This window comes from Typopeltis vanoorti, chromosome 3 (genome assembly GCF_054136105.1).
Source record: "Typopeltis vanoorti isolate ZY-2024b chromosome 3, IOZ_Tvanoo_1.0, whole genome shotgun sequence".
NCBI classification, from domain to species: domain Eukaryota; kingdom Metazoa; phylum Arthropoda; class Arachnida; order Uropygi; family Thelyphonidae; genus Typopeltis; species Typopeltis vanoorti.
Genome location: NC_143551.1, coordinates 155484695 through 155510462, shown reverse-complemented (window position 1 = coordinate 155510462; position 25768 = coordinate 155484695). Strand labels below are relative to the sequence as shown.

General features: G+C 35.3%; 1 protein-coding gene across 1 annotated transcript in view; it reads left to right on the top strand.

The window, feature by feature from the left end:
- The first annotated feature begins 7284 nt into the window (after positions 1-7284).
- LOC150108682 (endoplasmic reticulum chaperone BiP-like) overlaps positions 7285-25768 on the top strand; it is a 31706-nt gene continuing 13222 nt past the window's right edge. Inside the window, exons 1-4 of the mRNA XM_090390919.1 lie at positions 7285-7438; positions 11403-11550; positions 16502-16733; positions 23947-24349. Coding sequence (XP_090247045.1) covers positions 11420-11550; positions 16502-16733; positions 23947-24349 — 766 coding nt within the window. The 5' untranslated portion in view covers positions 7285-7438; positions 11403-11419. The remainder of the gene's footprint in view (positions 7439-11402; positions 11551-16501; positions 16734-23946; positions 24350-25768) is intronic.

Below are 25768 nucleotides of genomic sequence, written 5' to 3'. Positions count from 1 at the left end.
TGACTTTAATTGGTACCTGATAAGAATAGGGCAGACAACTACCATCATATTGTTGTCCATAACACTATATGTTAATGTCTAAAATAGCGTGGGTTCTTGTATTTTCTTGAGTGTATGGAATGAAAAGCTCAAGTTTTCTTTCCAGAGGGAAAAAAAAACTGAATCTTTAATTACCAGAGATCAACTAACTTGGGAACTGATTGAAAATAGGGAAATAGAAAAAGTTCCAGTCATCGACTATCTTTCTTTGGGCGACCTAGCGCTATGGATGCAACCGCCATTTCCACAGGCCTTATGTTATTTTTATTAATTGAAAATAAGTCTTTTTTTTTTCATCACAGCTTGCAATTTACTATACCGTCTTGTATCAACACACGGCTCATATCTTTTGAAATCCATTGTTAGTGCACACTATTTGATTTGACTGTTCACTGAAAATGATATAATTATATCAGACATTTAGATTTCAGTGGAAAGCGTTATTGAACTATTTGTTATAATGTCAAGTTCCACTGAAGAGTGGAAATGTATTCTGAAATATAAAGATGGAGAGCGACAGTGATTGCACCATAAATGGAGACTGTTAGTAAGAGAAAGGCAACTTTGGGCATCTTTGATGTGACAGTATGCCATTAATGCCCGTGGTTATTTTATATATAAATTTCTAATAAACTAGATACGTGGTTATATGTTATTTCTGACCACCTCTTTAGTAGCATGTTTGCTATTCTTTGGGTGAAATAACTGATTGCACCAGTTGCGGCATTGCCTCCACCAGACAACAGAAGCTATTCTGAACAAACTAAACAAAAGTTTTCTATTTAGCATACAGGAATTAGATATGTACGAAATATTAAAAATGTTATATCTGAGTAGTAATTCTGTGTGCGCTGCGATTCCTTCATAAGATGGTTTAAATATTCATGTAAAATGTTTAAGACCACGCGTCGGCAAAGTGGTCGATATCGATCCCTGGAGGTAGATGTGGCTATCCACGGGTCGATAAATGTCGAGGGGTCAATAAACACTTAAAACGATTTTGAGTAACACATAGTAAACATGCAACGCCAACGAGGGAGAAGAGCATGCTCTCCCTGATGAAGACATCTAGAACAGAGACAATCCGAGTTAGTGCACAGTTATCGCCATAGCTATCAGGGTGGTGTCCAGTGATCTGATAACTTTGAATTTACTATGTAATTTTTTTTTTTAAGTTATAGTGCCCATTATGGCGGCCCCTGATAGTAAGAACTGCTGACAGTATTCGCAAGAGTATTAAAACGATTTTGAGTAACACATAGTAAACATGCAACGCCAACGAGGGAGAAGAGCATGCTCTCCCTGATGAAGACATCTAGAACAGAGACAATCCGAGTTAGTGCACAGTTATCGCCATAATTATCAGAGTGGTGTCCAGTGATCTGATAACTTTGAATTTACTATGTAATTTTTTTTTTTAAGTTATAGTGCCCATTATGGCGGCCCCTGATAGTAAGAACTGCTGACAGTATTCGCAAGAGTATTTAAAATTTGGATTTGTACCATCCTTTACCAATGAAAAGGGTGAAGGAATTATTTTTAAATTGAGAAATTTATTATTGATAATTTATTTAACATGATCGGGGTCGATGAGGGATCAAGGATTCCATGGAGTCAATGGTCTAAAACGTTTGCCGACCCGTGTGTTTAGACCTACATCACTGCAAGCTGACATACAGCTAATGCAATCATTGATCATTGCTGCTAGGCAAGACGCACGCAAGACGTTGCTGACTATAAGGGCGAAGCAAAATGCTTTTTTATTCCCTGCTATCTGATAAGGATTACTGTGTGAGGAATAGTTTATGAGCTAAGAGCTCTGCCTGAGTGGGTGCGATTCGGAGATCTTCATTTGGAAGTAGGATGGCCTTCGGTCTCCTATATTTTGAGAAGTCTGTTTCATCATAATTTGCTGCTTGTTGCACTAATTCATTTGGATGTGAAGAGGACACTGAGAAGAACTTCACTGCTGAAGACTGCAGGAAAGAATAGATGTAGGGGATATTTGTATCCCGGTGAAGTTGGACATTTCTGACGTACCATGGTGCGTTTAATATCATGCGGAGACATTTGTTTTGCACTTTCTGTAGTTTGAGGATATTTGTACTTGAGGTGTGACTCCAGGCTGGGGATGCGTAAGTGATAATGGGTCGAATCAACAGTTGATAAAGGAGCAGTTTTATTTTGGTATCCAGCTTGCTATTCCTATTGATAAGAGGGTAAAGCTGTGCAATGACTCTTGATGCTTTTGAACATGAGGCTTTTATATGTGAACTGAAAGTTAGTTTTCTGTCCAGCAGTACACCCAGATATTTGGCTTCTACTTTCCAGGGAATCTTGGTATTAAATAGGAAGATATCATCTTTGGGGAGTATTGAGTTTTTAGTGAAGAGCATGGCAATACTCTTCTGAGGGTTTACTTGCAGTCTCCATTCCGAGAACCAGTGCTCTAATCTCTGCAGATTTTCTTGCAGTTTCTTGGTGACAAGGTGAGGTTTAATAGATCTGGCTAGTATAGCTGTGTCGTCTGCGTATAGGGCAATGATGGATGACATTGGATTGTGCGGAATGTCCGCCGTGTAAATCGTGAAAAGTATCGGTGCCAGAAGGGACCCTTGAGGAACTCCTGCCAAGATGCGTCGTTGGGTAGATAATATATCATTTAGTTTGACTTGCATTCGTCTGTCACTAAGAAATGACTTTATAATTTGAACTAGATCTGATGGAATGCCAGCTAAAATCAACTTGTATAGTAGTCCAAAGTGCCATAACTTGTCAAACACCTTCTCTAAATCAAGAAAAACTGCCCCGGTGTATTGATGCCAATTATAACTTGTGATAATGAATTCTATTAGTCTGTGAATTTGTTGGGTGGTACTGTGAAATTGGCGAAAACCAAACTGTTCTGAAGGAAGGATGTTTAATTTTTTAACTGAAAGTTGAATTCTGGAAAGGATAGCTTTTTCTGCTATTTTGCCCAGATTAGATATCAGACTTATGGGACGATAACTTTGAGGCTGCTGAGGATCCTTGCCTGGTTTGTATATAGGAACTACGTCTGCCAACTTCCATGCAGAGGGGAAGTACTTAAACCTGAACATAGCATTTATTATTGTTGTGAGATATACGATGGCCTTTCGGGGTAGCAGTTTAATAACTTTGTTGGAGATGCCGTCAGGCCCTGGAGCTTTTTTATTCTTTAAATTCTTTATAATGTCATAAATTTCAGCTGGGGAAATAGGTGTGAGTTGGCTAGTACAGGTATCAGGCCGTTTTAACGTGTCTGACGTGGCGGTGGACTTTGTAAATATGATTGAAATTTAGATTATTGTATGAAGGGCTACACTGTTTTTCTAAATTTTTTGCTATAGTTTCGGCTTTTTCTGCATCTGTGTAAACAATGTTCAGGTCAGATTTGAGAGGAGGAAGAGATTTGTTTTTGTTTTTGATGTTTCTCAGGAACTTCCAAACGGATTGATCACCAGGTGATATGGAGGCTAATTTATCTTCCCATAGTTTGTTTCTATGGACTTTAAGTGCATCTCTCACTGCACTGTTCATTTTGTTGAGATATTTCTTGTCTTGGGGTGCTCTGGTGTTGTGGTATCTTTTTCTTGCTTTATTTTTCTCCCTGATTAAGTTCATTATGTCATCTGGTAGTCGTTTAGGCTTGAAGGCAACTGAATTTGAGGTGATAGATGCTATGGCTGTTTTGATTTGATCAGTAAGTTTATTGACTGCAGAATCAATTTCTTCCTTGGAATTAATATGAGGGATGGGATCAATGTAGTTTGGAAGCATTTTGGATAGTTTTTCCCAGGGAATGAAGGTATGAGGCGAATGGGGAAGATCCCTCTGATAACCCAGTTGGAGCAGAATAGGATTGTGGTCTGATGATAACTCATTCCATGATTCCAGGGAGTACTGTAGGTTAACATTCTGAATGACAACTATATCCAAGACGTCGGATGAGCCAGTAGGACTGTGGTGAGTTGGCACTGAGGGACCAGCCACAATTGCGCAATTTGAGCTTGTGTAGTTATATAGGATGCGGCCATTCCTATTTATAGACCTACTGCTCCAGGCGTGATGTTTTGCGTTAAAATCTCCTGCAATAATAACCGGCAGTTTAATGCCGAGGATAGCATCCAGATCTGTGGTCAGCAATGTTTTTGATGGTGGGTTATAAGCAGAATATATTTTTATGTTTCCGATAGAGTTTGTGATGACATTGATACCTGTAAGTTCGAGATTGGTGGTTGTAGGAATGGCTACAGAATGATGATTGATGTGATTTTTGATGAGGATGGCTGTGCCGCCACCTCTGTAATCCAGTCTATCATTCCTGTAGAGCTGATATCCTTTGAATTTAGGATTGTCAGCAGGTCTCAGGTGAGTTTCATTAATTAATAATATATCCGGATTATATCTGTCATTGAATTCCTGTACTTCTAGTATTTTATTTTTAAGGCCGTTGGCATTCCATGAGATAATCAGAGAATCTGGGGTAAATTTTTTCCTATGCATTGGAGAGTGCAGATAAAATGAGCTGTGTTTGCTGCAAGAAACTTTTTGTAGTGCTCAGTGGTGGATTTGCGTTACTGAAATCCTGTAACATATTTACAAGAGAAGAGGTGATGATGGCTGTTATATTTGAATGTGGATTTGTCATATTCTGGTCATGGATTGCTTTTTTGGGGCGGGCCACATCAGCATATGTTCTTGTTTGGTGTTGAAGATTTATTTTCTTAGGGGGCTCAGTTGATGGTGGGTGAACACCTGTCATCTTGTTCAAGCTAATAGGAGCCTGATGAACTTGGGCTTCTGGGGCTTTCGTTTCTGTCAGTGAGCCAGACTGACTGATTAACTCAGTTTGTCTGTTTTTTGGGTGGCATATACATCCTCTGTAATTTGCAGGGTGGGAGCCACCACAATTAGCACACTTAGCCGGGGTGGTTTTTGGCTTGGAGCAGGTATATGTGGGGTGGGTGTCACCACATTTCAGACATCTGTATTGGGCTTTGCACAACTTCTGGGCATGACCAAATTTTTGGCATCTATGGCATTGCCCAGAAGATGCCCTCTTCCTAAGTGGCTCTGGTGAGATCTTGAGCCCACAGATTGTCTTCAAATTGTAAATATCTTTATAGATGTTGTATTTCTACCAATACTAGAGGCATAGGGGTCTTGTTAGATCTGTACATTCTACTGACTTTGATGGGAGGCAGATCTTGCATGTTGAGGTCAGCAGCTATTTCAATGTCTTCAGATACTGCTCGGAGTACCACTTTAAGATTTTTCTCCGAGGTAAGTGTGAAGGTATGGTATTGTATACCTCTTGTGTCCAACTCCTTGGTTAGATTTCTATAGTCAGACACTGTAGTGGGCTGAATTTTGATGCCCTCCTCTATGTTCTTGGCAGTGGAGTAATTTATTTGCAGGTTGGCCATGGTGGTTCTTAGGGCTGTCTATCTCTGTTTTTCCCTAAGAATGTCTGGAGGCACCTTTTCATTGGTGGAGGCAGAGGAATCTATGTTGGGGGCATCTTCATCCATGCCATTTTCGTTTGCTGACTCCGAGGCGAGAGTTTTGCGTTTTTTACGCACGTGCTTCTCTCCTTGATCTGAATGAGTAGATTCAGAGGTGACTGGATTTAAATTTTCCTCCATTTGAGGAGTGTCTTCATTTGGATCATCGTCAGTCTCAGGTGAAGAGTAAAGATTCAGGAAGCCGGGCCATTCACGCTCGAACTTCTTAAGGAGTTTCTTTATGAAGCTGAAAGCCAATCCTTTAACTAGAGAGTCTATAATTGTATCAGGATCTATCAAGTTTGATGGCCATTTGAACTTAAATTTCCTTTGAAGTTTATTTACAAGTATGAGCGCTGGCTCTTCGTCCAGCGAATCTGTGAGGGCGTCCAAATCTGACACATTCATTATTGACAGTTTGCGTATAAACGCAAGTAAATGTATCTGGAATAGATATGCTAACAATGGCGATTCTATCGGCTGTTAGGCCTAACGAATCGCCCTCGTTGCAATTACCGTCCACTTACCTTTGCTGATGTTCTTAGATTCAGTATAGTCCGCAATTTAATGACTTTAAATAAACGCGTCTCTGCTAGTTAATCTAGCAGCTACACTTCAAAACCATCATATTTAATTACCACATTCTACAGAGAAGAAAGTTCACAACCGTATCAGTGAAGACTCACTAGCGACCCTCATTGCTGCTAGCGAAGCCTTCAACCTTTAAGTACATGGTCTTTCTGTCAAGTATAAGTCACGATTCATAGGTTCGGGTTTACAATAATCCAGTAAAGTATTTTTAAAACTACTTAAGAATTGAAGTTTGAAAACTATTCTGGTATATTAGGCCATTTCGACCTAGAAAATTACATCCATTAAATAGTGAATATTAATACCGTTGGAAGAAAAAAAAAAAAAAAGTCACTGTGCTGTATTTTTGTTTTGATATAGTTTACTTGCCTTCAGTTTAAAGAAGGAAACAGTGTATGATCTGCACACTGAGAACCAGGATACTATTATGAGGATTATTTTAGAGAAACGAAAAATTACACTAATGGGTTATATGCTTGCATATGTTGCTCGAACTCGCTTATTAGAAAAAAGAATCTCGAATTGTGGACTATTTTATGCAACAAGAAACGAGATCCCCTTTAGTATCAAAAGTATTTTGTCTTTTACGACTTTGATCCAATACACTGCTTGACTGATTCCGAGAAGTTTCTGATTCAGTTTCTCATGTTCTCTTGACAAAAATGCAGTATAGAATATTTTTTTCCAAAAATTTAAAAATTACGTTATAGGAATATATCAGTCATTACAGATATCGGTCACTAGTGATGTCAAACATTTTTAAATTTCAGAATAGTTGGTGCTCGAACTTTACACTATCGTTAAACTCTCCACTGCTAAGTTCCTCCAGTACGACTAAAATAGGCTCGCTAAACTTACCCCATACAAATACACATACATAATTTTTTGATACGTACACCAGAGAGCGATACTAATTGACCCTCATACATCACAGATTAAGTAACTATGTACAATTAGTGAGTTACCTATACTACTCACAACTACTGGTGTGTTGCTGTCCACAATCTGAAGAAATCTCTTCACATTACGTGTCATTTTCGGGACATTTCATCTGCGTGATATCTCCTCCAATAGTAAAGAGACAACTACGAAGTAGAAGCCAATCACAGGTCGACACGATGGTTGTGTGCTGTTCATATAGCACCCGGCAAAGAAACTTGTGTTAGAATCATACATTCCGTTGTACAAAAGAAAAGTAAGGGGGCAGGTTTTTTCAGGTGCGTTTCTCTAATATCTAAGTTGTTATAGCGGATGGAAATTGGCTTCACATTTTACATAAGGTAAGTCTGATTGAATTTCTGCATTAATATTAATTGTTAGTGGTATAAACTTAACACCCTCGATGAGTTCTTGAAGATCTCTCTTAATAATATTAATAATAATGTCTTGGATTCTAAAAGAGTTAATGTAATAATAATTGAAGTACTCTGCTTTCAATTGTTCATAAGATATAATCATTTATAGAATTAATGTTATCATTTACTTCAGTTGGGAGGAACTACTACTTCCATTATTATCAATACTAAAATTAACTTTTCTCAGTGGGTAGCATTTAGTGACGTCTCATTTCTGTGATATAACCTCTTTTTAATTATGAGCAATAAAATAACTAGTTCTAGGTATTTGATGTTTTAAAATAGTGTATTAAGTGTAAAGAGTGACATTTTTTGATACATCGGTTACTTAACTTTTAATGCTTGGCAAGTTTTTCTTGCAGCTCATGGGTGTCAAATTTTCCTGAGAATTAACCTGTTAATAGAAATCATCAAAGGATTTTCCCGAGTTTTAACTAAACGAATATTAATTTAATAGTTAGCACTGTCCCAGGGGTGGAGGTATTAGTCGGTTACGGGACTTGATTCTTCAAAAAATATTTTTTTTTTTTTTTTTAATTTAAAATGTAAATGCTAAATTCCAAACTAAAATTAAATGCATCTGTTTGTATGACAGGTTCGTAGTGGCTGATAACCTGGATCCACTCGTCTTGGATTCTAAATGGTAATTCTCTTCTCTATAGGGCTACGGAAGCCACCCCAATCAATGAGAGTATCACTCTTCAGTGTACTTAGTGTATTGTTTTTATTCTTTTAAAAATTGCTCACTTTAACGACAGCAGTTTGTATACAAGCTGACATTCAGCTGTTTAAAAAGAGATGTTTACGAACGTTCAAATGGTTTGCAAACTAAACACTTCAAAGAAATATAAAGTCCTAAATACAAGAACAAACTGTGATGGTAGTTGCTGGTTATAGCATGATAAAATGCTACTCGCCTAGGTCGGTGCCATCTTTGCTTATGGCACTGCTTATAATTTTTTTAATATAATTATTATTCAGGGAATGCATCTTGTTCTGTACACTTCATTAGGTGTTAATGGAAGAGGAGATAAATAAAGCTGTCAGAATTAATGACAAAGTAATAGTATTATATTCAATAATGCACTGGGAATAGGTACAAGACATAAAATCCTATGAAAGCAGTAATCTATAAATGGTCTTCTTAGTTATTGATCCTAACTTCTCCCTAATAATTGCTAGAAGAATTAAGTAGTAACTCTTAATAAGGAATCTCGGCCTAAGGCAACCTACTAAATGTGACAACATTTTGTCACACTATTTCAATAAATGGATTATTTCAGTATTTTCTAATAAAATAGAACAATCTATATTGACTTCAAAGGGTGACAAATTCCTGGAGTCTAAAGTACCTTTCACTATAGGTTAAGGGCTACTACCTTTTGTGAAGTAATCCCTATGTGTAGCAGTGCACTTACTTAATCTTGCCATTTATTAAGCATTCCAGGAATGTTCTGTCATCATATATTGGATATCAGAATCTTGCTGAGCTATCTTGACTTCTGGGAATAGCCAAGTTACAAAGAGTGAACTCTGAATTTGGAGGATGCTGTAGTTTTTAGTCATAGTTTAGATAGAACTTGGATAGAATATTGCATCATATCTATAGGTGTTGTAATGGGTGATTATTGTTTAGGTCAAAGTTGGTAATCTTATCAGTACTTCCAAATTTGTTTAATGGGTAAAAGTGAGCTATGATCTGAAAATAAGCATATCTTAATCTGATATTCTTGCTTTTTCATTTTAGTGAGAATCTCCATTGCATACTTGTTTCAGGATTATACTGAAGACATTTTAATTGCTCTTCAAACACAGCCAGCTGTAATGAATTGGAATATGGTACAATTTTGCTTTCGATATTAAAAATTTTCCTCACTGTTTCTCTGTAAATTTGATTTTTCTGTCATTAACTGTATGCTGATCTAACTGCCACATCTTCTGGGTTTATGGTCACCTAGTTTGTTTTTGCATCTTGTCTCAACCTCTCTTCTCACTCATCTAGTGAGATATCACCATGAACCACTGTTAACATCTGGTTTTGTCTAACTTTTTTTTTTTTTTTCCACATTTGACATCCGTAGACACCGGATGGTCACTGCTGTACCTCGCATGGTTTTGGCAATGGTTTTTTATACTAGAATAAGTGGTAGGGTCGCAGATTCCCTTTCCACAAAATATATGTAGGACAATCGCAAACATCCATAGCGGGATTCGAACCCACAGCTTCTTGGCTGAAGAGCAGACATGCTAACTACTTGGCCAACCAGACCAGCAGATAACTTGTCTAACTTAACTTCATATTAATGTGGCAAGTTCTAGCATAGCTTGTTAACTACTGGATTGTTTCAGTAATAATTTAAACATGTAGTCACATGGCAAGTCTTATCTTGCCATACATGTAATAAGAGGCTATTCTAGTAATTTCTCACCTCATCTTTCCTTATATCCAGGCATATGTTAGCTTCTGAATTTAACATTTTTTTAAACCATAAAGCTTTTTATCTGCTTTACTAAACCTTTCCTTCACTTCTGTCTACAATTATTTTTTTTTTTTGTAACTGAAAGCTGTTGCTATGGGTACACCAGAACCTTTTTCTAAAAGAACAAAAGTATGGCTATAACTGTTACTTCAGTTTTGATAGACCAATGCTATGGCTATTTCCAACAGAATCAAATAGCTATCCTTAGGATTTTTCTTTTGTTGAATCTGCTTTTAATCTCAAACCATTCCTAACTTATGGAATTGATTTTGATGCTGTAAATGGGCATTTATAGGGTATCCCTTTTGGTTTTTTAATTTGCTAGGCCACTATACTCTCATCAGTTCTCTTTTTAACAAGAGATGAGCAGATTTTGATTTTCAACAATATGGTTAAGTTTATGCAAATGACAGCATCACAAGTGCTGACTCAGTCCAAACTTTCTATTTAAACTGTTGCGTTCTAGTCAAATACTGTTGATTGAAATCCTACAGGCATGCTTTGTAAGTGATAAACAAGACTTTATCGAATTCCTGATATGTACTCTTAGGGGTACATGAAAAAGTTACACCATTACTAACTTCTGATCAACATTCATATTAATGCTTGTTGGCATAACCAACACCAAGAGGGGAAAAATATTAAACTTGCTACTGTCTTGCTGGTTTTTTCAGCATCATATCACAACTAATAGGTACAGTGCTAAAGCAAGACTCCAACATTATCTTATGAGGCACTTTTTAACTGTATCATCTGGGACTGCCAACCTGACAAAGAATGATGCTTCTTTTGCTAATCTTTCCTTTCATTCTGTTTAAATGACCATACCATCTGAGATTAGCTCTAACACATTCCTGAATGCTAACAATGGCAAGTTCTTTCCTACTATCCTCATTTTTAATGACACTGCCATTGATGCCATCTGTTCATGCCACTAATTTTTCTCCAGACTATCCTGGTCTCCAGTTTTGTTATCAATTTCATATTTCTAACCCAGCTTTCAGATCTATAAGTTAAAGTTTGAACAATGGTATACAGCTAATCTAATATAATACCCTCTCAAACAGCGAATTTTCATATGCAGTTTTTACTCTTGTGTTTATTCTGATTGTAAAGACAGCGTAAAATGCAATGTATTTATTTACATATGAACTTTCATATAATTCTATATAAGAACTATTTACCATCATGCAAAATAACTGATTGTAACATTCAATCTTATAGCATTATGCTTGTGTTACAAGCAGCTATTTTGCATAGAGGTACAGTTCTTATATATGCAAATTTACTACTATATATATATATATATATATATATATATATATATAATCATAAATTTTAATGATTGTATGAAATTATTTAATTCAATTTTTTTTTCTATCTTTTCTCTTAATTTTAATAAATTTTAGGAAAACTTAAAAAAAAAATGAACAGATTAAAGGTAACAGCAGTAATGTTATTCTTGGCTACATCAATAATAGCTAAGAAGGATGAAGATTCAAAAAAAGAAAGTATAGGTACAGTAATTGGAATAGATTTGGGAACAACTTATTCATGGTAAGTTATGTAATAAATTCTTATTCAGTAAGTTTTTTGTTCTGAACTTGGTATAAGAGCTATTTAAACCACATTTCCTTAAATTTTATTCTTAACTAGAATGTATAACTACAAAATTTTGTGAACACTGCATTGACTTGTTAATTTGGCAAAAAAAAAAAAAAAAAATGGTATCTAATTATAAGATACCACTCCCTCATGATTTATAGAATATTTCCATAGAGACATCTCCATTAAACTCAGTCTACATCCTGGGTAATTTTCTTGAGCCCATACAAGAGGTTGGTTGATAAAACTTTTAGTATGTTAATAGGGTAGTGGGTTTGGAAAGGAAACTTTTTTGCATTTCATTTAAAAGCCTACATGTATTGTATTCCTTTTGGGAAGCAAATCATAAGCCTTACAATACAGCATTTGCAAAGATGGAGGAAAACAAACTTGCATGGGTTTCAAGGTGTACTGTGAAGAGTTGCATAGGCAGTAGCTGCACATTTTCCAGTGGGCTTAGTACTGAGTGGGGAATTATTCATGCTATTTCAGATAAACATTTGCCATTGAAATATTTCTAGAATACATATATTGCAGAAACCAGACATCTATACAAAAGTGAGAGGAGTAAGTTGGTATAATATGGATTATTAATCAGTTGTTCTGTATATTGAATCAAGATTTTGAGGGAGCTCTTAGGCTCACTCCAAATGTGAGAGCAGTATTCAATAGCTAGGTAGATTTGTGATTTGTATAAGGTTAACAGCTGTTCAGAAGTGAAGTCATTTTTTGAGCAAAAGAGAAATCTTTTTTTTTTTTTAAAGAAGCTGAGGTTGTGATGTGTTGATGTCAGGGTGATTCCAAGAAGAGATCTCATCTTGTCTGAAAATTTTGAGTGTTATCAAAAATAATACTGGGAGAAATTTTCCTTTTTTTTTTTTTTGAGAAATAAAACAAATAGAACTGGGTTTTACTAGCATTTGTTATCTGAACCCCACTGGAGGATGGCTTGGAGATCAGAATTTAGGGCATTGGTGAATATTTTATAGGTTGAGGCAAGTTGTGTACAGTAAGGTTTATCAAATAAAAGGAGGATACAGTGCTCTGTCATCCCAAAACTATTGGGTTGGAGGTCATTGAGGTGAAGTAACATCTTTGAGAGAGAGCTTCTATTTTTTTTAGAAGCTGAGGATGCAGTGGTGGAATTGGAAGAATATATAGGAAGAGGGTTGGTGACTATGGAACTTCAGCATTAGTTGAATGGTGCAAGGATAAGGAATCCTCCATCACACAATGCATCCAGACAGAAAACTGGCAATCCAACTGCAAAAGTCCTGAGACCAAATGATGGGAGTAGGCTTAGTAAGCCTTTGTGCCAGATCAAAAGCTCTAGAGATTTAAAATGCAACCACTTGGATTCACCAAACTTCTCTATGGCATTTGTCCAGAGATGGATGATGTGAGTAGATCTCCTACTGATCAGTACTAGAATGGTGCATTGATTGAAACATTTGACTTAATTTTCAAGTTTTAATTTATTACACAGGATTTTTTTTCAGTTTGCCACAAGCATTAGCCTAGCTGAATTCTTGCATTTATAAAGAAATGCATCTTTTTCTTGATATTAAAGTTCATTAAATCCATACTAATGATTGTTTATTAGCTAGGTGCCTTTTTGAGGTATTATAGGAGTTGAATTGGTCTTCTCCATTACTTTGGATAAGACAGAATATAGACAGGTCTATATTCAGCCAAATATTTTATTTCCAGGCTGTGGAAGAGTACATATAACTGACATAGGAGTTAGTTCTGGTGCACTAATCTCCAGGACCATCGGAGGAATGTGACCAGGAGACTTTTCTAATTTGGACAATTTTTTTCTGACAAAAGGATGCAGGAGGCATTATGTATATTGAGCATCTGGAATGGTTGGGATTTACTATTTTCAGTTATGCATGCATTGGAGGCAAAGTGTGAAGCCAGGAGATTGACTTTCTATGGGTGATGATGCAATAGTCATGCATAATAGTATAATAGAGGTGGGAATAGTGTTGGGCAAAAGTTATGACCAATCTTTGCAAGTGTCCTGTTTTCCAATTGTTTTGGAAGTATTGATAGCTTTCTTTCAGCTATTTTGGGCTTGAGTATAAGCACTAAAGGAGAATGGAGTTCTTGTAAGCCAGTTGTGATTTTTTTTTTTTTTTTTTTTTATTTGAACAGCATTGGCACATCTTTTAGAGAACCAGGATTAAGGGACAGCAGAGTAGTATAAGAAATGTTTCCATGCCAATAAAGACTACTTCAGTGACATATTTGGGTTGGAAGGCCAGAAACAAATCCAACCATGGGAATCAGGCATAAGTATGGAGGTTTTATCATATGATTTATTAAATAGTAAACCCTAAACTACATCTGCTGGACATTTATAGCAACTAACCATTAATTATATATATTAATTTTTTGTATTTGTCAAAAATGAATAACCAACATTGTGGTGTCAGTTGGGTTGGAAGGCCAGAAACAAATCCAACCATGGGAATCAGGCATAAGTATGGAGGTTTTATCATATGATTTATTAAATAGTAAACCCTAAACTACATCTGCTGGACATTTATAGCAACTAACCATTAATTATATATATTAATTTTTTGTATTTGTCAAAAATGAATAACCAACATTGTGGTGTCAGTTGTCCATAGAGCCCTTTCCTTAATCCTAAATTCTGTGTAAATAATTTCTTTACCTTAACTAGTCTGCTATTAAGGTTGGTCTGGATAGCAACAATTTGTTGCAAAGTTTTTAGCACTTTACTGGTTAGTCACTCTTTCTATCAATATTATATCCCCTCCTAGAGTTCATGTGAACATTTCCAGTATAGAATCGTGTCATGTCAAATGCCCTGGCAAAACCAGTGATATCTATTTCTCTTGATGCAGTCATTGCTCATAAAGCAATAAAAGCTTGCTTTAGCATGATTTTAAAGCTGGTCTATCCTAAATAGAATGAGTCCTATCTGAAAGAAAGCTTATGAGCCTTCCACCTTAACCACTCCAGACATTAGGCTAAAACTGGTTTTCTATCATCCTCAGTATAATATAATTATCTTGTTCTCTCACTTGATTAATCACTTAATCTAAAACACAAGTTCAAGGTGTTATGCCTTTTGACATCCTTACTAATATCTTTCTACTGCTACTGAAAGATGAATCTTTCTTTCAATAGTTCTGAAACTTGACTCACCTATACTTGATCATGAAAGACCATCTCTAGGTTATAACCAATTTAGAGGCAAACCATCTCATTTAAACTAGCAAATGCTGTTGCAAGATGTAATAGTTTTGACATTATCCCATTGCTTGCCACTTAAATTCCTAAAAATTTTCTTTGTCTTGCATGCTTTCTTTTCTCTAGTCTATTCTCAAGAGTTATTACCAATCGCATCGGGCATATCATCTTCAGATGACCTGGTTTGTAACTGCATGTAGCTGTTTTTTGTAAATGAAACCAGTATCAAATCCATTTCCCATATTTGTACTAAAAGATCTATTTTGGTAGATGAATTCTTATGTAATCAGCAGCAGTATTGCTAAGTACACTAGCATTTAGATGCTAGCTAGGTTTCTAATGACAATGACTTGGTTATCTTTCAAAAAATAAATTCTACATCTGCAGACACCATATGGTCACTCCCATATTTCACTGGGTTTCAGGAGTAAAGAGCTTCTGCTAGAAGTGGTAGGGTTGCAGATACCCTATCCACACACTTGGACAATTGCAAACATCTATGCTCATGGCAGGATTCGAACCTGCAGCTTCTTGGCTGGAGAGCGAATATGCTAATCTCTTGACCAATCTTGCTACATCTTTTTGTTATTATTGGGTCTCATTCATAAATGCTACCAGGCTGTGTTTTGAAACAGTCAGTTGATTAGTTAGCTAAATGCCTTAAATTCTGATAACCAAGAATGGTCTGCCTAGTTTTATCTTAATTCTGTATTCTACCTTTTTTTTTATGAGGCTTGGGTAGCTACTCTTTTCTTAACTGTAAACATGATTTAAACCATTGCTTTAAGTATCTAAAGTGGTAAATGTTATAAAGTAGCAATTGATCTCTTCAGTCATGGCTTGGATAGGCAGCTTATAATTTACTTACAAAATTGCTGAATAAGAGCAAAAGTTATCTTGCGATTTATTTTTAGTTTTATACATGCTAGATATTCAGTAATGAATCTAGCAAAATATTTGAGTTTCTCAGAAAGTTAAATTTCTTTAGACTGAAATAAGATCCAGTCTTATTTCGCAAATTAGATGGCCAAAAGTTGATAGGAATGCATTAGGTATATAAATTTACCATAACATATTCTATACTATTCTTTAAAGGTAAAGATCAGAAATCAAGCCTTTCACATTATTTTTACATTAATGCAGTAGCTACTCCTATTATGACTAACTCTGCAACTTCAATTGTTGATCACATAACAAAACTAAAACATTTGCAGTTATCTTTTGATTTCATGACAGTTAATATATTTAACCACTGAGATAGCATAAATTTTGACGTCTTGTAAGTTCTAATTTTATAGAATCTAATTATCATTTTTAGTGTATCACTAATGTGGAATTTGCTTTTTCTAGTGAGGTGTTACTTTTTTAGTGACTTTTCCTCATCTTATGGCTGTTGAAAAAAAAAGTAGGATTAATATAGCTTATCACTAAAAAAAAAAAAAATCTTGCTATTTCTTCATAGTGAAGATCTTTTTTCCTCTTAGAAATCAAGAATTGGGCTATTGTAGCCTTTATAAAATAAGAAGCTTGAACCTTTTTCTACACTTGTTCAACATTGCTATAGCATTATAAAAGCTTTTTTTCCTTTATACAGCTGACTAGTCACATTTTTGTATTGATGTTAGATAACATGAATTGTTTAGTTATATTCAACTAGCAAATTTTTTTTTTTTTTCAGTGTGGGTGTCTTTAAAAATGGAAGAGTTGAAATCATTGCTAATGATCAAGGAAACAGAATTACTCCATCTTATGTGGCTTTTACTGCAGAAGGAGAAAGATTAATTGGGGATGCAGCCAAAAACCAGCTAACAACAAATCCTGAGAATACAGTGTTTGATGCTAAACGTTTAATTGGACGGGAATGGTCTGATCCTTCAGTACAACGTGATGTTAAATTCTTTCCCTTCAAGGTAAGCAATTCTGACTTTGCATGTAAAAGTTAAATTTTTTTAAATTAAAACTAAAGAACTAGATACTCTTGCAAAAAAATCTCTGCCTTGCAAGAATTTCATTAGTTAGCAGAAACACATGATAGATTGTCACATTTCTTTTCCATTATATTAGAGTAGAACTCCAAAACATTATACTGTAATGACTTAATATTGCTTTGACTTACTTTTGATTGCCAGTGTAGCTCAGTAGAAGTGGCGTTTGAATCTAGTCGGCAACTAGTGGAACAAAACTAAGCCTTTTCTCGACCGGTTCCTGAGTTCGTCGATCTCTGGCACGGGGTAGCGGGATTTTTCTTCTGGAAACTGTTTTTCATCCCGTTAACACAAGAAAATCGGCCTTCAAACCCACGCTATTCTCAGACATTAAAAATATTGTGTTAGGGTTAGGCTTCACAAGATGGTGGCACTTGCTAGCTGCCTTCTTCACTGTGTACCGATTAATTAGTGATAGCCTTGGGCCAGCTATCTTTGATCGGCTATCAGTTGAGATTGAACTGCCTACTCGGTCTCCAAAAGTTAGATAGGGCCAAACAGCCTTGCCTACTCCCTATATATGGGAACAAAAAGGTGTTAGCTGATTTTAAGCTGATAGATTGCCAGTTGATATTTACCAAGAAATCTCAGAATATTGTCCTATAGTACTTTTTCAACCTTTTCTCTTCTGTCAACTTTAAAAAATGCAGTTGATACCTTAAATATTCCTATGGACCATAGTTTCTTATGTTACACTGTGATATAATAAATCTTAATATAACATCACTTGATGGAGCTTTTGATGCCACTCTTACTGTCAGTGCTGTTTACTGTATTAAACTGACTAATTTTCTTAAGTTCTAAAATACAACCTAGTCCTCTAGTATTTCTGTACATTACTATATTCCTCATTGCATGTGTATAAGCAGAATATAGGCTATTGATTATTTCTAAACTAGTCAGACCTTGCATTAAAACATTTTTATTTTTTCCACCTTTCACTTCGGTTTGATAGCATCTAAGCAGGTTGTATTGCTAACATACTTGATCAGTTTTCGCTTCTAAAAGTGACACCAATGACTTAATTTGATAGTGCTTAATCAGTTTATCAGACTTATTTAAGCTCTTGAGCTTCAACTTCTTGCTACATAGATTTCCTTAGCTTACACCTGAAAACGTGAGCATTTAGGCTAGATTGCATTTTGCATCGTAACTATTCTTTGTCCACTTCATATGTAGGTTCTATGCTAATGTTGTATAGTGAATTGCTACTTTGCCCAAATTAATGTTTTTAAGCAGTTATGTGAGTAAATGATGCAACTAGAGCATTTACTTCAGATATATAAAAATGAAAAATTGAATTTTCTCAAATGAGTTATTCTGAGTAGTTTTTAGGAAATATTCCAACCAGTTTGAGTATCAAAGCACACTATTAAGTCCCATCTTAGTAATGAGATTTGTTTTGTGGATAGTTATATTAACTAGCATAATGTTGGAGGTTTAATGGATTTTTTACAACACTCAAAAAGAATTGAAATAAAATTTAATACTTCCTATATTTCGTCCTAGTTACTAGGACATCTATGGGGATTACAAAAACAATTAATGTAACATGCACACAAAAACTTACAATACTAAGCCCAACCACGTTGGTGACACTAAAGTCCTATCTAGGTGGAGCGCCCTCTAAGGGCAGTAGTAGGTGGCCTGGAATGTAAGGTGGGACCTCTGGTGATGAGTGTTTCCCAAATCTTCAGAAGCTTAATGCAACCGTATTTGTTAAGATTTGGTTGGTTTCTGAGAGTTGCTGCTGCTTCTAAGAAGTGTCTCTTTCTTGAATTTGCTGTGGTGGAGCATGGTGGTTTTCTTCCATGATACTCTGTGGGTGGTGTCCAAAACATGGTCAGCCAAGCCTGAATAGCCATAGTTGTGTTTAACGATGTACAACTTGTGTTCCTCCAGGCGGATGGATGCTGATCTGCCTGTCTGTCCAAGTATGCAAGCTTACAGGAACAGGGTACTTTGTAAACTCCAGGCAGAGAGAGAGAGAGAGGAGGGAGCTGATCTTTCGTAGAACGGATAAGGGTAGCAAGTTTGCAGTAGGGCTTATATGCTGTGTGTAGGTTATACGTTTTTAGTATCTTGGCTATTTTTTCCAAAGTGCCTCGGATGTAGGGTATGGTGATGGCATTTTTAAAATCTTGTTGACGAGAGGGACGGGGAATGGGGGAGGAATTGATTATTTTTTTGATACTGTGTTTGCTGTAGCCATTGGAGAGGAAAGTTCTGTGTATGTGGTTAAGCTCAGTAGTGAGGGTGGTTCCAATGGAACAAAGATTGTGGGCTCTCTTGGTAAGGGTTTTAATGATGCCATATTGTTGAGGGGTGGTGGTGGTGGGAGAGTTTGTGACTGTATCTGCCTGTGTGTGGGTTTTCTGTATACAGTGAAGGCAAGTGTATCATTAGGCAGGCGCGTGACTAAGGTGTCTAGGAAGGGTAAACAATTGTTCTTTTCCATAGTAACTGGATTCTTGGATGTAGGCTATTGAGATGACCGAGGAAGGAGTCTAACGTGTCTGGGCCATGAGGCAAAATAGAGAACACATCATCTACATATCTTAGCCGGATAGGTTTGAGTGGGGCTGAATCTATGGCTCGTTTTTCGAAATCTTCCCAATAGAAATTGGCAAGGGGGGGTGAGAGGGGGAACCCATGGCGGTTCCCTCTATCTGCTTGTAGATTTTGTTATTCCAAGAGAAATACCCAGAGTTGATGGCAAAGGAAAAGAGATGTAAGATGTCAGAGGGGAAAACGTTTTCTAAGAGATAAAGAGTCAGTTAAGGGAATATTAGTAAACAAAGAGTAGATATCAAAGCTTACTAACATGTCTGTATTATTCAAGGTTAAATTTTCTGTGAGGGCTTTAAAGTGGGTTGAGTTTTTTATATAGGAAGCTGAATTTCCGGTGAGGGGGGGACAGAATTGGCCAGCAGTTTAGACAGTCTGTAACAAGGTGCATTGGTGGTATCTACTATAGGTCTGAGTGGGGAATTGGGTTTGTGGATTTTTGGTAAACCGTATATTCGGGATGGACGGGAGCAGAAAGGTTTAAGTTTTTTCGTGACATCAGGGGGCCAGGAGGTTGCTTTTTTAAGTAAGATTTTTAATTTCTTAACTTGTGTTTTTGTAGGGTCGTGTTCTAGCGGGACGCAGGTAGCGCGATCGCGGAGGATAATGTTCATTTTACGATTGTATTCACAGTATCAAAAAAATAATCAATTCCTCCCCCATTCCACGTCCCTCTCGTCAACAAGATTTTAAAAATGCCATCACCATACCCTACATCCGAGGCACTTTGGAAAAAATAGCCAAGATACTAAAAAAGTATAACCTACACACAGCATATAAGCCCTACTGCAAACTTGCTACCCTTATCCGTTCTACGAAAGATCAGCTCCCTCCTCTCTCTCTCTCTCTGCCTGGAGTTTACAAAGTACCCTGTTCCTGTAAGCTTGCGTACTTTGGACAGACATGGAGATCAGCATCCATCCGCCTGGAGGAACACAAGTCGTACATCGTTAAACACAACTATGGCCATTCAGGTTTGGCTGACCATGTTTTGGACACCACCCACAGAGTATCATGGAAGAAAACCACCATGCTCCACCACAGCAAATTCAAGAAAGAGAGACTTTTCTTAGAAGCAGCAGCAGCTCTCAGAAACCAACCAAATCTTAACAAATACGGTTGCATTAAGCTTCCGAAGATTTGGGAAACACTCATCACCAGAGGTCCCACCTTACATTCCAGGCCACCTAGATAGGACTTTAGTGTCACCCACGTGGTTGAGCTTAGTATTGTAAGTTTTTGTGTGCATGTTACATTAATTGTTTTTGTAATCCCTGTAGATGTCTTCGTCACTAGGACGAAATATAGGAAGTATTAAATTCTATTTTAATTCTTTTTGAGTGTTGTAAAAAAAATCCATTAAACCTCCAACATAATGTCCTCACAGCACTTAAGCCTTTACACAAGAATTAACTAGCATAGCATTTTTTTTTTTTTTAACAGTAGTGCAAAAAATTTTTAGCCTGTAGCCTATGTGTGAGACACTATCACTAAAGATTATAAATGTTTTTTTTTAAATCTTGGCACCTAATGTAATAGGAGTTATTGAAAAAATGCATAAAAGCAACACCCTTATTTTGAATTTTATCTGCCATTAACAAAATTGGAAACATCAAATGCAAATAACAAAATTATCAAAAATAAACACTCATGAATATTGCATATCAGTTAATTCATGGATTTTGTGTTATTAAAACTGTTGTCTGAATGTAGCATTGTATAAATGCTTTTTTTTTTTTTTTGTATAAAAGCATAATAGATTATATCTGCAAGACTTGAATGGGGAGATCTTTTTTGATTTCTATTATTTCATATCTGGTTTATTGCTGCTAATGTTAAAACTGCATTGATGCAGATGGACTTTATATTAAATTTTAAACTGGCAATTCTATCTGCTTCTTCACTTATAGACCTCAGTTGTAAAATCAGTCAAGATGTGAATGAACAATAATAGATAATCTAGTGGTCAGGTTTCTTTTTTTGGGGGGGGGGGGACACGTGCTTTCTGTTGGTTTAAATTCAATCTCAGGCATGAATATTTATATTTTCTTCAGATATGAATATCTTGGTCTGATTACTGTCCCACTTTTGTAGCCTTAAATAGCTTAAATTTCATGTGCATTCTTAGGATGTAGCTTCTAGACAGAATCCTCTTAGCCTACCATGATATTTATAACCTTTTTCACAAGTTCAGTTGCTTATAAGATGTCTTTCATTAACAAAAGATTGTATTTTAGTAGGTTTAAAAAAAAACTAGCCTTAATTATTCTTCTCCATCTTAAATCTAATCTAATTCTCCTTATTCTTCAGACTGAGCTGAACAATTGTTAAACTTCCATGATACAAGATTGAAAAGTTACATTCAAAAATGTCAAAACCAAGAATGTGTTTGGTCTGGACAAACAAACCCTTCTCAGTCAAGGAGGCCTGGAATGCAACATCTAAGTTCACCTGGTATCACTAGGAATCTCAAATCCAGTTTTTTATGGACAATCTGAAAAGCAATGCAAAGTGATCTTTTTTGGTCTCCCAGTTTTTCCATTTATTTTATATCCACAGTATTTTTGGCAGTTTACTATTGGATTTAAATATAACCCTTTCTGTTTATATTCATTTTTAAGGTCCCACTTGGTATATCCAGCTATTCTGAAAATTTTAATTTGTTTTAAATTAATTCACTTTTCTATGGTCCATGTTTTGCTTCTATATAATAAAACATAAGTCTTATTAGCTGGCCAAGTGGTTAGCGTATGCACTCTGCAGCTAAACAGTTTCAGGTTTGAATCATGCTGTGGAAATGGATGTTTGATTGTCTGTGAAAATATTAGTGGTGGTGAGGAGCAGTAGATGGCATTGGTGTAGATGTGGTTTGCTGTAGTTGAATTGAGTTGTAGCATAGGTGCCTTCCTTCTGAGTCTTGGAACTCCTTATTCCAGTGTTTCTGTACAGCAATGGTTTAAATTTATTATGCTGTTTACTTTAACAACTTTTTTAATGTCTTTTCTTTATGATAGTAATCTTTTTTAATATACCACCTTGCATTTTTCACTTGTTCTAACATAGAAATTTTTTTATAGAAAAAGCAAATTCAAACTCCAATAAAACAAGACCCTTAGGTCTACACAAACTACATGAATGAGTTCCTGCATTCCAGTTGCATCAAACATTTGGCTTAGTGATATGACAGCAAACTCGAAACAATTTTCAGGTTCAAATTGTCTGAAATTTTATGGAAAATGATACTTTCGGAATTTTTTTTACTGAGCTGCTACTAACAAATTCTGCATATTTGTTTACTAGCTTAAAAAATAATCTAATTACATCTCTGATCCATGTTGCTAGCATTAACTGGTTACTTTGCAGTGCAACTGAGCACTTCCTAAATATACATCTTATTCTGCTGTGATGATCAGTGATGTGAATATAGTAAAATTATTTATGGCAACATTTTTTTAACCTTCTTTTTCTCTAGTTGCACATATTCCCTATTAACAAATATTGAAATTATTTCCCCAATGGGGAAAACCCAGTCATTGCAAAATATGAAGTTAGCAATTTTATGGTCAAAATTGTTAAACAACTTTCATTCTTCAATCTGATTGGAAATTTCATAAAGGGTATGAATTAAATAAGATGACCTTTTTAACTTCGATGCATGTTAGAACAGTTTGGATCAGTTAATTTCAGGAGATAGCCTTCTTTCAAAAATGTCAAAAGGTCCAGAAAATATTAAATGTGTAACACATTTTTGAAAATTTGCTGCAAAAATCTTATTTGCAGTTCAGGCTACTATAGAACAGTTAGTTTCAGGACTGACAACTCAATAGCTTTCACTTGAAAGAGTCCATAACTAAATTTTCATTAGATATTAAACAACTACTTTGACATGAAGTTAAACAAATCTACTTTATTATAACTTGTATTGCTTTACATGTAAATACCATACCTTACATATTTGAACAGAACTTTAAATGCTATTGAAGATGATTAGTATGGTAACTAATATTTAATCAGACACAAGATTTCTGTTCTATTTTGCTCATGAATAGATTAATCAGCCTAAAAACCTGGTTTGTCCCAAGTAAGAAATTTTTATATTTTTACTATATAAAATAGTAAACTTTATAGTATTCTAATGCATCAAATCTTTTCTAGAATGGATAACTTCTTTTCATGATAATTTTTAAATAACTAAATTCATCTTTGTGCTAAGCTATTAAGAGCAGCTACTAAACTTCTCATCCTTTTTTCATTTGTTTATGAAGACTTACTTTCCCTCAACTACTTCTGCTATACACAGGACCTACCTGCTGTAGGTATTAAACCCTGTGGTTGATAGCAACTTCTGCAAGCCATGCTTATGTTGCAAGTTAAAATAGCACAATCAAAATGCTCTGATAATTTTTAAATTCATAATTTGATTTTTCAAACATTCCTTTTCCATTTTGACCAAAAATTTTGTTTTAGGATAGTAAAGTTCAGATCAACATAATTTTAGATTTAAGTTCAGTGACTCAAGGGTATAGGTCTATAAGAAATCATCATTAATACCTGAATTTTTCAATTTCAGGTAATTGAAAAAAACAGCAAACCTCACATTGAGGTTAATACAGCACAAGGTGCTAAAATCTTTGCACCAGAAGAAATTTCAGCAATGGTTTTGACAAAAATGAAAGAAACTGCAGAAGCCTATCTTGGAAAAAAAATAACAAATGCAGTTGTTACTGTTCCAGCATATTTTAATGATGCACAGCGTCAAGCCACTAAAGATGCAGGCACAATTTCGGGATTAAATGTCATGAGAATCATTAATGAACCAACAGCTGCTGCCATTGCATATGGTTTAGACAAAAAAGAAGGTGAAAAGAATATCTTGGTATTTGATTTAGGAGGTGGAACTTTTGATGTTTCTCTTCTGACTATTGATAATGGAGTCTTTGAAGTTGTTGCCACTAATGGTGATACTCATCTTGGTAAGTACCAAATTTCTCTAGAGTTAGTTAACTTAAACATTATGTAACACCTATTTGTAAATGATTACTTTTTCATTGTGAATATTTATATCCTATACATGTTATCTAAATAAGTTATTTTTTTGTATGTTGCAAGAATGGATGACTATGGCTTCTAATCTAGAAGTCATAAGTCTAGCTTTGACTTGCAATCTCAAAGATGTCTATGGAGAAGGAATTAAAGGTGCCAATTCATATAATGTTGAAAGGATTTCCTAATGGACTTGAAACTAAACTTTTAAACTAGCATAAAATAATTATGCTAGGCTAAACCTTTTTGCATAGATCCATTTGTGCAAGTCTTGTAGCTTATTGGATTTTACTGTTTATATAGAATTTATATAAAGTTTATATATGCTCAGAACTTGATATAAATATCAAGTTCTGAGCATATATTGCAGGTGAGATTTTCCATCTGGCTTAAAGTGCAAATTATAAGCATTTATTTTGTCTTTCTCCAAAATAAAATGATCACATGGCAACCAGTGTTTTAAACAACATGAGAAACCTGTCTTTTAGCAAATACTTCAGAACTAGTATGTTTTTTGTTTCCAGTGTGAGACCATTCCTCCACTTATTTGAAGGCTTGAAATGGCTTAAGTTCCATGTTTTGTTCTATAGAGAAGTTTCTAGATGGGACTAAGTAAAAAAAAAAAAAAAAAAACTGTAGCCTGCCCATGGGTGGGAGCAACAACTTTTTTTACTAAATATCACTGCCTATCTATATGTATTGGCATATGTGTGTATACATGCCTATAAAGGTGTTTTTTAAACTTTATAACAAGAATACAATAGTTCATAATTGTCTTTGTGTACATTTTTGTTATTTATATATATAAATAAAAATTTTGATTTCTTACTTTATAGTGAAAATGTTTGCATGAAGCTTTCATGACTAGTCATTCAGCAATAAATTCTTCATCAGTGCAGTTCTTTTCAAAAGAACCAGCACTATTTGAACTTTTCCCTCACAGCATTTTATGTATGTTATCATAAATTTAGATACACGAAAAGAAATGATCAATGTTTAGTCTTACAATAACTTTTCCAAGCTTAGAACACATACAAATTATAGGAATCTTTCTTCAAAGTGAGACCTCAAAAAATTAAGCTTATAAGTAGGTAAGCCAAGATATGAATGTTTTTTACATACAAATAGTAATTTTTGAACGTGTCAGCTAACTTTTCTTTAACTTTAAAATCAGTATAAAAGTTGAACTTAATTAGTTTAATTCTATACATTAAGATTTATTCGAATTCCTTATTGGACTTCAGACCATTTGGTATGATCTGGTCTCATGCCATCATTTCCAATTACTTACAAAGCTTTTCCATTTTATCTGAATATCATCTATTCTGTTTTTGTTCTGTTAATTTTTT